Below are 13,922 nucleotides of genomic sequence, written 5' to 3' on the forward strand. Positions count from 1 at the left end.
GAATAATGCTGTATAATAGACTGTATTTATATTATTCACATGTGAATAATGCTGTATAATAGACTGTATTTATATTATTCACATGTGAATAATGCTGTATAATAGACTGTATTTATATTATTCACATGTGAATAATGCTGTATAATAGACTGTATTTATATTATTCACATGTGAATAATGCTTTATATTACACTGTATTTATATTATTTACATGTGACTAATGCTGTATAATAGACTGTATTTATATTATTCACATGTGAATAATGCTGTATAATAGACTGTATTTATATTATTCACATGTGAATAATGCTGTATAATAGACTGTATTTATATTATTCACATGTGAATAATGCTGTATAATAGACTGTATTTATATTATTCACATGTGAATAATGCTGTATAATAGACTGTATTTATATTATTCACATGTGAATAATGCTGTATAATAGACTGTATTTATATTATTCACATGTGAATGATGCTGTATAATAGACTATATTATTCACATGTGAATAATGCTGTATAATATGCTGTATTTATATTATTCACATGTGAATAATGCTGTATAATATGCTGTATTTATATTATTCACATGTGAATAATGCTGTATAATAGACTATTATTCACATGTGAATAATTTTGTATAATAGACTATATTATTCACCTGTGAATAATGCTGTATAATAGACTGTATTTATATTATTCACATGTGAATAATGCTGTATAATAGACTGTATTTATATTATTCACATGTGAATAATGCTGTATAATAGACTGTATTTATATTATTCACATGTGAATAATGCTGTATAATAGACTGTATTTATATTATTCACCTGTGAATAATGCTGTATAATAGACTATTAATCACATGTGACTAATGCTGTATAATAGACTATTATTCACATGTGAATAATGCTGTATTATAGACTCTACTTATAATATTCACATGTGAATAATGCTGTATAATAGACTGTATTTCTATTATTCACATGTGCATAATGCTGTATAATAAAGACTGTATTTATGTTATTCACATGTGAATAATGCTGTATAATAGACTGTATTTATATTATTCACATGTGAATAATGCTGTATAATAGACTGTATTTATATTATTCCCATGTGAATAATGCTGTATAATATGCTGTATTTATATTATTCGCATGTGAATAATGCTGTATAATAGACTGTATTTATATTATTCACATGTGAATAATGCTGTATAATAGACTGTATTTATACTATTCACATGTGAATAATGCTGTATAATAGACTGTATTTATATTATTCACATGTGAATAATGCTGTATAATAGACTGTATTTATATTATTCACATGTGAATAATGCTGTATAATAGACTGTATTTATATTATTCACATGTGAATAATGCTTTATATTAGACTGTATTTATATTATTTACATGTGACTAATGCTGTATAATAGACTGTATTTATATTATTCACATGTGAATAATGCTGTATAATAGACTGTATTTATATTATTCACATGTGAATAATGCTGTATAATAGACTGTATTTATATTATTCACATGTGAATAATGCTGTATAATAGACTGTATTTATATTATTCACATGTGAATAATGCTGTATAATAGACTGTATTTATATTATTCACATGTGAATAATGCTGTATAATACTGTATTTATATTATTCACATGTGAATGATGCTGTATAATAGACTATATTATTCACATGTGAATAATGCTGTATAATATGCTGTATTTATATTATTCACATGTGAATAATGCTGTATAATATGCTGTATTTATATTATTCACATGTGAATAATTTTGTATAATAGACTATATTATTCACATGTGAATAATGCTGTATAATAGACTATATTATTCACATGTGAATAATGCTGTATAATAGACTATATTATTCACATGTGAATAATGCTGTATAATAGACTGTATTTATATTATTCACATGTAAAAGTGTTTATTGTTTATTGTGAGCGAACTGTGGTGCTGAATTTCACCCAGGGATCAATAGAGTACTTTCTATTCTATTCTATAGAATTGTGCCGCTCATTGGGCACAATATTGATGTACAAATTTTGGAAAAAAATTATATTTTGAAATGAGTGATCACATTTGAAGTAACCACACTACACAGAGGGTCTTGAACGCATCGTGAGATTCACCTTGAATTTCCCAGGGAAAGGAAACATTTGACAGTCCTTGACAAAAAGAAGACATATTGTCATACTCACAATTAAAAGCTATTTGCAGTTTAGAGTCTTGCACAATCGTGCACGTTTTTCCACGTTAAGAGGAAGCCTTGTCGCAGAACTGCTGTGCACGTGTTCATGGATGACTGTCAATTAAATAGCCTGCAGAGTTTCAGTCCCAAAAAGCTGTCGAGGGACTTGAGGCCCTGAAGTCATTACAAGATGCTCCAGCAGCAGATGGAACTAAAGGCAGTTGGATATGAAGATGTGACACAATGTTGGACTTGATCCTAAACTGCTTATCTGACCATGATGACCCCCCCTCTGGTCCCAGTCCCCCCCTCCCCCCCTGTGTGCACCATGACAGGCGAGCCGGTCGTCAACGGCAACGTGACTCTGAGCTGCAAGTCCGACCACGGAAAGCCGGTCCCTCAGTACAAGTGGACCAAGTCCGCCCCCATGTCGGAGGTCTTCTTCTCGCCAATGCAGAGTGAGTAGCCACCATGCAAAAGTATTGGGTCAGTCCCCCCCCCCCCCCCTATCTGTGCGGCTGTAACGTCTGTAGGAACATTTGCCCCATTTGTAAGGTCAGAGGTCATTCCTGCGGCTTTTAATGGGTTTCTTCTACTCCTAAATCACTTTTGAGAACCCCATACAAAGTTGGGAAAAAATGTATAGCTTGGATGAATACTTGAGATTTAATGGAAAATATCTCGACCCGAGATTGTTATTGTTATCGTCAGACTTGTTTGTTTATTTATTACAATGGAACTCGACAAAATTAGCCATTTCTTGCACATTTCATTTTGCCAAAGACATATTATAGAGCAGAGAATAATGCATGAATTTGCGTCTGGATTTCATCCATCCATCCATCCATTCTCTACCGCTTGTCCCTTTCGGGGTGGCGAGGGGTGCTGGAGCATATCTCAGCTGCATTCGGGCGGTAGGCGGGGTACACCCTGGACAAGTCGCCAGCTCATCGCAGGGCCCTCTGGATTGCATTGTTAATTATATAAATTGTTTTAAGTAGACAGTCCATTTTACAGTAAAATAAATAAATAAATTTGGATTTCATTATTAATTATATAAATTGTTTTAAGTAGGCTGTCCATTTTACAGTAAATAATAAAAATAAATTGGGATTTCATTATTAATTATATAAATTGTTTTAAGTAGACAGTCTATTTTACAGTAAAATAAATAAATAAATGTGGATTTCATTATTAATTATATAAATTGTTTTAAGTAGGCTGTCCATTTTACAGTAAAAAATAAAAATATAAAATAAAATAAAAAAATATTTGGATTTCATTATTAATTATATAAATTGTTTTAAGTAGACAGTCCATTTTACAGTAAAATAAATAAATAAATTTGGATTTCATTATTAATTACATAAATTGTTTTAAGTAGGCTGTCCATTTTACAGTAAATAATAAAAATAAAAATAAATTGGGATTTCATTATTAATTATATAAATTGTTTTAAGTAGACAGTCCATTTTACAGTAAAATAAATAAATACATTTGGATTTCATTATTAATTATACAAATTGTTTTAAGTAGGCTGTTCACTTTGCAGTAAATAATAAAAATAAAAATAAATTGGGATTTCATTATTAATTATATAAATTGTTTTAAGTAGACAGTCTATTTTACAGTAAAATAAATAGATAAATAAATAAATTTGGATTTCATTATTAATTATATAAATTGTTTTAAGTAGACTGTCCATTTTACAGTAAAAAATACAAATATAAAATAAAATAAAATAAATATTTGGATTTCATTATTAATTATATAAATTGTTTTAAGTAGGCTGTCCATTTTACAGTAAATAATAAAAATAAAAATAAATTGGGATTTCATTATTAATTATATAAATTGTTTTAAGTAGACAGTCCATTTTACAGTAAAATAAATAAATACATTTGGATTTCATTATTAATTATATAAATTGTTTTAAGTAGGCTGTCCATTTTACAGTAATAAAAATAAAAATAAATTGGGATTTCATTATTAATTATATAAATTGTTTTAAGTAGACAGTCCATTTTACAGTAAAATAAATAAATAAATAAATTTGGATTTCATTATTAATTATATAAGTTGTTTTAAGTAGGCTGTCCATTTTACAGTAAATAATAAAAATAAAAATAAATTGGGATTTCATTATTAATTATATAAATTGTTTTAAGTAGACAGTCCATTTTACAGCAAAATAAATAAATAAATTTGGATTTCATTATTAATTATATAAATTGTTTTAAGTAGGCTGTCCATTTTACAGTAAATAATAAAAATAAAAATAAATTGGGATTTCATTATTAATTATATAAATTGTTTTAAGTAGACTGTCCATTTTACAGTAAAAAATAAAAATATAAAATAAAATAAAAAAAATATTTGGATTTCATTATTAATTATATAAATTGTTTTAAGTAGGCTGTCCATTTTACAGTAAATAATAAAAATACAAATAAATTGGGATTTCATTATTAATTATACAAATTGTTTTAAGTAGACAGTCCATTTTACAGTAAAATAAATAAATACATTTGGATTTCATTATTTATTATATAAATTGTTTTAAGTAGGTTGTCCATTTTACAGTAAATAATAAAAATAAATTGGGATTTCATTATTAATTATATAAATTGTTTTAAGTAGACAGTCCATTTTACAGTAAAATAAATAAATACATTTGGATTTCATTATTAATTATATAAATTGTTTTAAGTAGACTGTCCATTTTACAGTAAAAAATAAAAATATAAAATAAAATAAAAAAATATTTGGATTTCATTATTAATTATATATATTGTTTTAAGTAGGCTGTCCATTTTACAGTAAATAATAAAAATACAAATAAATTGGGATTTCATTATTAATTATATAAATTGTTTTAAGTAGACAGTCCATTTTACAGTAAAATAAATAAATAAATAAATAAATTTGGATTTCATTATTAATGATATAAATTGTTTTAAGTAGGCTGTCCATTTTACAGTAAATAATAAAAATAAATTGGGATTTCATTATTAATTATATAAATTGTTTTAAGTAGACAGTCCATTTTACAGTAAAATAAATAAATAAATGTGGATTTCATTATTAATTATATAAATTGTTTTAAGTAGACTGTCCATTTTACAGTAAAAAATAAAAATATAAAATAAAAAATAAAAATATTTGGATTTCATTATTAATTATATAAATTGTTTTAAGTAGGCTGTCCATTTTACAGTAAATAATAAAAATAAATTGGGATTTCATTATTATATAAATTGTTTTAAGTAGACAGTCCATTTTACAGTAAAATAAATAAATACATTTGGATTTCATTATTAATCATATAAATTGTTTTAAGTAGACTGTCCATTTTACAGTAAAAAATATAAAATAAAATAAATAAATATTTGGATTTCATTATTAATTATATAAATTGTTTTAAGTAGGCTGTCCATTTTACAGTAAATAATAAAAATACAAATAAATTGGGATTTCATTATTAATTATATAAATTGTTTTAAGTAGACAGTCCATTTTACAGTATAATAAATACATTTGGATTTCATTATTAATTATATAAATTGTTTTAAGTAGGCTGTCCATTTTACAGTAAATATTAAAAATAAATTGGGATTTCATTATTAATTATATAAATTGTTTTAAGTAGACAGTCCATTTTACAGTAAAATAAATAAATACATATGGATTTCATTATTAATCATATAAATTGTTTTAAGTAGACTGTCCATTTTACAGTAAAAAATAAAAAAATAAAATAAAAAAATATTTGGATTTCATTATTAATTATATAAATTGTTTTAAGTAGGCTGTCCATTTTACAGTAAATAATAAAAATACAAATAAATTGGGATTTCATTATTAATTATATAAATTGTTTTAAGTAGACAGTCCATTTTACAGTAAAATAAATAAATAAATAAATAAATTTGGATTTCATTAGTAATTATATAAATTGTTTTAAGTAGGCTGTCCATTTTACAGTAAATAATAAAAATAAATTGGGATTTCATTATTAATTATATAAATTGTTTTAAGTAGACAGTCCATTTTACAGTAAAATAAATAAATACATTTGGATTTCATTATTAATTATATAAATTGTTTTAAGTAGGCTGTTCACTTTACAGTAAATAATAAAAATAAAAATAAATTGGGATTTCATTATTAATTATATAAATTGTTTTAAGTAGACAGTCCATTTTACAGTAAAATAAATAGATAAATAAATACATTTGGATTTCATTATTAATTATATAAATTGTTTTAAGTAGACTGTCCATTTTACAGTAAAAAATAAAAATATAAAATAAAATAAAAACAATATTTGGATTTCATTATTAATAATATAAATTGTTTTAAGTAGGCTGTCCATTTTACAGTAAATAATAAAAATAAAAATAAATTGGGATTTCATTATTAATTATATAAATTGTTTTAAGTAGACAGTCCATTTTACAGTAAAATAAATAAATACATTTGGATTTCATTATTAATTATATAAATTGTTTTAAGTAGACTGTCCATTTTACAGTAAAAAATAAAAAAATAAAATAAAATAAAAAAATATTTGGATTTCATTATTAATTATATAAATTGTTTTAAGTAGGCTGTCCATTTTACAGTAAATAATAAAAATAAATTCGGATTTCATTATTAATTATATAAATTGTTTTAAGTAGACAGTCCATTTTACAGTAAAATAAATAAATACATTTGGATTTCATTATTAATTATATAAATTGTTTTAAGTAGCCTGTCCATTTTACAGTAAAAAATAAAAATATAAAATAAAATAAAAAAATATTTGGATTTCATTATTAATTATATAAATTGTTTTAAGTAGGCTGTCCATTTTACAGTAAATAATAAAAATAAATTGGGATTTCATTATTAATTATATAAATTGTTTTAAGTAGACAGTCCATTTTACAGTAAAATAAATAAATACATTTGGATTTCATTATTAATTATATAAATTGTTTTAAGTAGCCTGTCCATTTTACAGTAAAAAATAAAAATATAAAATAAAATAAAAAAATATTTGGATTTCATTATTAATTATATAAATTGTTTTAAGTAGACTGTCCATTTTACAGTAAAAAAAAGGGGGGGTGTGGCCTGCGGACCTGCGGACCTGCAGCGAAGCGGTGTGTGGTTATTAACCAACCAGGTTTTAGAACTAGTCCAATATTCATGTGGTTATTAACCAACCAGGGAGGTGTGCTCCAACACTCTGACATTCACCTCAATATAAAGAAGAAAAGTCAACAATAAGCCTTCTATTGCGGACTAAAATGTGGTTAGACGTTACACCTTTAAGCTTCTAGAACAGTCTGTATGTTTGAGCGAGCGTGCACTCATGGAGAGGATTAAACAAATGGACGTGGTAATTAGTTTGCTTTAAGCTTGTTTGTTGGCTCATTTTTTCTCCCCAGAGCCACGCTGGTGGCTTACTTTTTTTAATTGTACACACACAGTCTTTAAAGGGGCTCTATTATGCAAAACCAAACCTATGCAAAAAAAGTACCTATTGGTACCTGCTGTTGTGAATTAGGGATCTGCATAAATCCCGGAAATTTGGCATCAGATGGTGGAAGTATTGCGGCGATATTTAAGACCTAGCTTTAGACTAGATCTGACCAATTTAAAGACTTAGCTTTAGAATAAATCTGACCGGTCTAAAGACTTAGCTTTACTCCAGATCTGACCAATCTTAAGACTTGGCTTCAGACTAGAGCTAACCGATTTTAAAGACTTAGCTTTAGACTAGATCTGACCAATCTAAAAACTTCGCTTTAGACTAGATCTAACCAATCTGGCTTCAGACTAGAGCTAACCGATTTTAAAGACTTAGCTTTAGACTAGATCTGATCCATCTAAAAACTTTGCTTTAGACTAGATCTAACCAATCTGGCTTCAGACTAGAGCTAACAGATTTTAAAGACTTAGCTTTAGACTAGATCTGACCAATTTAAAGACTTAGCTTTAGAATAAATCTGACCAGTCTAAAGAATTCGCTTTATTCCAGATCTGACCAATCTTAAGACTTGGCTTCAGACTACAGCTAAGTAATTTAAAGTCCATCCATCCATCCATTTTACCGCTTGTCCCTTTTAGTATTCAACTAAAACTGACCAATCTAAAGACTTGGCTTTAGACTGGATCTGACCAATCTAAAAACTTAGCTTCAACCTACAGCTAACCAATTTAAAGTCTTAGCTTTACTCCAGATCTGACCTAAAAACGTAGCTTTAGACTGGATCTACTGTATATACACTTTATTAAAAACAGTTTTACCTACGTTTTAGCCATTTATAGTGTATGTTTTTGCCATAATTGTGACAATATTAATCTTACATGCTCTTTAGCATCGTCTTGATACAATCTCAGGATTACTCAAGAGTTGAGTTGATGATGACATCATTGTGTCTTGTGGGTGTGTTCTGGTGCAGCATGTGACAAACAAACCAAAGGCAAATGTGATGCTGTTGTCGTGCAAAGCTAAATGTCATGCACCTCTGTACTGACCCCACGTGTGCTTGAGTCAGCACCCTTACATCATCTCTGCATACCCACGTCACACACACAACATTTTGGGGGCTCGACTTTGCACACCGAAGCTCCGATGGGAAGAGCATTCATTTAATGTTCATTTCTATTGATGGTCTTATGCATTCAGGCTTCATCATTTAATGCTCATAGACTTAGCTTGGTCGGATCTAGTCTAAATGCTGATTGGCTATACTTACCTTTAAACTCTGAGCAATATAAAGACTGGGCTTTAGACTAGATCTGACCTAAAGACTTGGCTTTAGACTAGATCTGAACAATCTAAAGACTGGGCTTTAGACTAGATCTGACCTAAAGACTTGGCTTTAGACTAGATCTAAACAATCTAAAGCCTTTGCTTTAGACCAGATCTGAACAATCTAAAGACTTTACTTCAGACTATAGCTAACCAATTTAAAGTCTTAGCTTTACTCAAGATCTGACCTAAAAACTTAGCTTTATACTAGATATGACCAATGTGGTTTCAGACTAGAGTTAACCATTTTAAAGTATTCGCTTTAGACTAGATCTGAACAATCTAAAGACTTTGCTTCAGACTACAGCTAACCAATTTAAAAGTCTTAGCTTTACTCAAGATCTGACCTAATAACTTAGCTTTAGACTAGATATGACCAATGTGGCTTCAGACTACAGCTAACCAATTTAAAGTCTTAGCTTTACTCAAGATCTGACATAGAAACTTAGCTTTAGACTAAATATGAGCAATGTGGTTTCAGATTAGAGTTAACCATTTTAAAGTCTTCGCTTTAGACTAAATCTGACCAATTTAAAGACTTGGCTTTAGACTAGGTCTGACCAATCTCAAGACGTGGCTTCAGATGAGATCTAACCAATCTAAATTCTTACTTTGGACTAGATCTGACCAATCTACAGACTGAGCTTTACTGTAGATCTGACCTAAAGACTCGTCTTTAGACTAAATCTGACCTAAAGACTGAGATTTAAACTAGATCTGACCAATCTAAAGCCAGTCTTTAGACTAGATCTGACCTAAAGACTTGGCTTTAGACTAGATCTGAACAATCTAAAGACTTTGCTTCAGACTATAGCTAACCAATTTAAAGTCTTAGCTTTACTCAAGATCTGACCTAGAAACTTAGCTTTAGACAAGATATGACCAATGTGGTTTCAGACTAGAGTTAACCATTTTAAAGTCTTCGCTTTAGACTAAATCTGACCAATTTAAAGACTTGGCTTTAGACTAGGTCTGACCAATCTCAAGATGTTGCTTCAGATGAGATCTAACCAATCTAAATTCTTACTTTGGACTAGATCCAACCAATCTAAAGACTGAGCTTTACTGTAGATCTGACCTAAAGACTCATCTTTAGACTAAATCTGACCTAAAGACTGAGATTTAAACTAGATCTGACCAATCTAAAGCCAGTCTTTAGACTATATCTGACCTAAAGACTTGGCTTTAGACTAGATCTGAACAATCTAAAGACTTTGCTTCAGACTATAGCTAACCAATTTAAAGTCTTAGCTTTACTCAAGATCTGACCTAGAAACTTAGCTTTAGACTAGATATGACCAATGTGGCTTCAGACTAGAGTTAACCATTTTAAAGTCTTCGCTTTAGACTAAATCTGACCAATTTAAAGACTTGGCTTTAGACTAGGTCTGACCAATCTCAAGACGTGGCTTCAGATGAGATCTAACCAATCTAAATTCTTACTTTGGACTAGATCTGACCAATCTACAGACTGAGCTTTACTCTAGATCTGACCTAAAGACTCGTCTTTAGACTAAATCTGACCTAAAGACTGAGATTTAAACTAGATCTGACCAATTTAAAGACTTGGCTTTAGACTAGATCTGACCTAAACACTTGGCTTTAGACGAGATCTGAACAATCTAAAGACTTTGCTTCAGACTATAGCTAACCAATTTAAAGTCTTGGCTTTACTCAAGATCTGACCTAAAAACTTAGCTTTAGACAAGATATGACCAATGTGGCTTCTGACTAGAGTTAACCATTTTAAAGTATTCGCTTTAGACTAAATCTGACCAATTTAAAGACTTGGCTTTAGACTAGGTCTGACCAATCTCAAGACGTGGCTTCAGACGAGATCTAACCAATCTAAATTCTTAGCTTTAGACTAGATCCGACCAATTTAAAGACTGAGCTATACTCTAGATCTGACCTAGAGACTAATCTTTAGATTAAATCTGACTTAAAGACTGAGATTTAGACTAGTTTTGACCAATCTAAAGACTTGGTTTCAGTTTAGAGCTAACCAATTTAAAGACTTAGCTTTAGACCAGATCTGACCAATTTAAAAACTTAGCTTTAGACTAAATCAAACCAATATGGCTTTAGACTAAATCTGACCCGTCTAAAGACTTAGCTTTACTCCAGAAGTAAGTGAAGTAACTGAAAACATGTTTTATATTGTAGTTTCTTCAAAATAGCCACCCTTTTGCTCTGATTACTGCTTTGCACACTCTTGGCATTCTCTCCATGAGCTTCCTGTGAAGTGAAAACCATTGCAGGTGACTACCTCTTGAAGCTCATGAAGAGAATGCCAAAAGTGTGCAAAAAAAGCAATCGGAGCAAAGGGTGGCTATTTTGAAGAAACTAGGCGGTAGAAATTGGCTGGATGGATAGAAAATCAATCAATCAATCAAAGCTTTACTCTAGATCTGACCTTAAGACTCATCTTTAGACTAGATCTGACCTAAAGACTTAGCTTTAGACTAGATATGAACAATCTAAAGACGTGGCTTCAGACTAGCGATAACCAATTTAAAGACTTAACTTTAGACTAGACCTAACCAATTTAAAGACTTAGCTTTAGACTAGACCTAACCAATTTAAAGACTTAGCTTTAGACTAGACCTAACCAATTTAAAGACTTAGCTTTAGACTAGACCTAACCAATTTAAAGACTTAGCTTTAGACTAGATCTGACCAATCTAAAGACTTAGCTTTACTCCAGATCTGACCAATCTAAAGACGTTGCTTCAGACTAGAGCTAACCATTTTAAAGTCTTAGCTTTAGACTAAATCTGACCAATCTGAAGACTTAGCTTTGGACTAGATATGACCAATCTGAAGACTTAGCTTTGGACTAGATCCGACCAATCCAAGTCTATGAGCGTGAACCAATGAAGCCTGCTCGGATGAGAGGTGAAACGTCTTCTAACACAAACTGAACAGTCCAGTTGCGACGGATTAAACGCCCTGAGAATGTAGCATTAAACGTTCTTTAGAGTGACATGCTGGTCAACATCGAATTTGTTCACATTTGTTCACAATTAATGTCAATTGAATAAATAATCCGTTCAAATCAATAATTTCCATTAACAAAGTAAAATAACTGAAAACATGTTTTATATTCTAGTTTCTTCAAAATAGCCACCCGTTTGCTCTGTTTACTGCTTTGCACACTCTTGGCATTCTCTCCATGAGCTTCCTGTGAAGTGAAAACCATTTCAGGTGACTACCTCTTGAAGTTCATGGAGAGAATGCCAAGAGTGTGCAAAAAAGGCAATCAGAGCAAAGGGTGGCTATTTTTGAAGACATAAGCGGTAGAAATTGGATGGATGGATAGAATATTAATCAATCAAACAAAGTTTATTTATATAGCCCTAAATCAGGACTGTCTCAAAGGGCTGCACAAGCCACAACGACATACATGACTATTTACATTGTAGATTGTCACATCAAAACTATGAATGAACACATGAGGAGTTATGTACTTAACAACAAAAGGTGAAGTAACTGAAAACATGTTTTATATTCTAGTTTCTTCAAAATAGCCACCCTTTTGCTCTGATTACTGCTTTGCACACTCTTGGCATTCTCTCCATGAGCTTCAAGAGGTAGTCACCTGAAAGGGTTTTCACTTCACATGTGTCATAGTTGTGATGTGACAATCTACAATGTAAATAGTCATGAAAATAAAGAAAACGCACAGAAATGAGAAGGCGTGTCCAAACTTTTGGCGGGTCCTGTAAACGTATGAAAAATATGTGATTGACAGTCAGGATAGCCAATCAAAGCCCAAATTGTGCGTGAGTGTATTTTGTAGTTGGTGTTTTAAATTATGCTAGGTTCACTTTGACGGCGCTTTAAAGCGGCATGCAAAGCGGCGTTATAGCGTAACAAAGCCTGATTAAAGCGTGAGGGTCCTAATGGATGGTGGGAAAGCTTGTAGTGAAGCGGGACATGCGGCAAGTTCGCCAAAAAATTTTAAACGGTTTAAAAAAATTCTGCGCTCTGTCAAGAATGTAATAAAGCGCCGAGAGCGTATGAAAGCGTGACAAAGCTCAGCAAAGCTTGACTCAAAGCGTAGGAAAGCTTAACAGATCTTGGTTCAAAGCGCAACAGGAAGTGACTGTGATATTGACTAGTGACATTGAAACTTGATGTAAAACCAACACAGGATTACAAATCCATTCTCTTTTGCCTTTTTTATACGATGATCATTGTTTCTGTACTTCTGCTGTTTGATGTTGCACTTTGACATTACTGTCTATCATTTTTCTCTATGAAAATGTTAATAATAAAGAGAATATGTTACGTTTTATAAAAGAAATGCCTTTTATTATTGTCAACTAGCATAAGAAATGAAAGATAGATATTTATTAAGATGACAAAGAAATAAAAGAAATGAAGATATAAAACATAATATAACGGAAAAAAAAGAGAAATTTAAAAAATAAATGAATATAAAAAATAAAAGAAATGCCTTTTGTTATTGTCAACTAGCATAAGAAATGAAAGATAGATATTTATTAAGATGACAAAGAAATAAAAGAAATGAAGATATAAAACATAATATAACGGGAAAAAAAGAGAAATTTAAAAAATAAATGAATATAAAAAATAAAAGAAATGCCTTTTATTATTGTCAACTAGCATAAAAAATGAAAGATAGATATTTATTAAGATGACAAAGAAATAAAAGAAATGAAGATATAAAACATAATAACGAAAAAAAAAGAGAAATTGAAAAAATAAATGAATATAAAAAATAAAAGAAATGCTATTATTGCTAGTATTGTTGTCAACTAGCATAAGAAATGAAAGATAGATATTTATTAAGATGAGAAAGAAATAAAAGAAATGAAGATATAAAACATAATATAACGGGAAAAAAAGAGAAAT

The 13,922-nt window shown here is 29.4% G+C and overlaps 1 protein-coding gene across 1 annotated transcript in view; it reads left to right on the forward strand.

The window, feature by feature from the left end:
• esamb (endothelial cell adhesion molecule b) overlaps positions 1-13,922 on the forward strand; it is a 175,185-nt gene that overhangs the window by 144,748 nt on the left and 16,515 nt on the right. Inside the window, exon 4 of the mRNA XM_062059905.1 lies at positions 2,536-2,691. Coding sequence (XP_061915889.1) covers positions 2,536-2,691 — 156 coding nt within the window. The remainder of the gene's footprint in view (positions 1-2,535; positions 2,692-13,922) is intronic.

Source organism: Entelurus aequoreus, linkage group LG10, assembly GCF_033978785.1.
Source record: "Entelurus aequoreus isolate RoL-2023_Sb linkage group LG10, RoL_Eaeq_v1.1, whole genome shotgun sequence".
NCBI classification, from domain to species: domain Eukaryota; kingdom Metazoa; phylum Chordata; class Actinopteri; order Syngnathiformes; family Syngnathidae; genus Entelurus; species Entelurus aequoreus.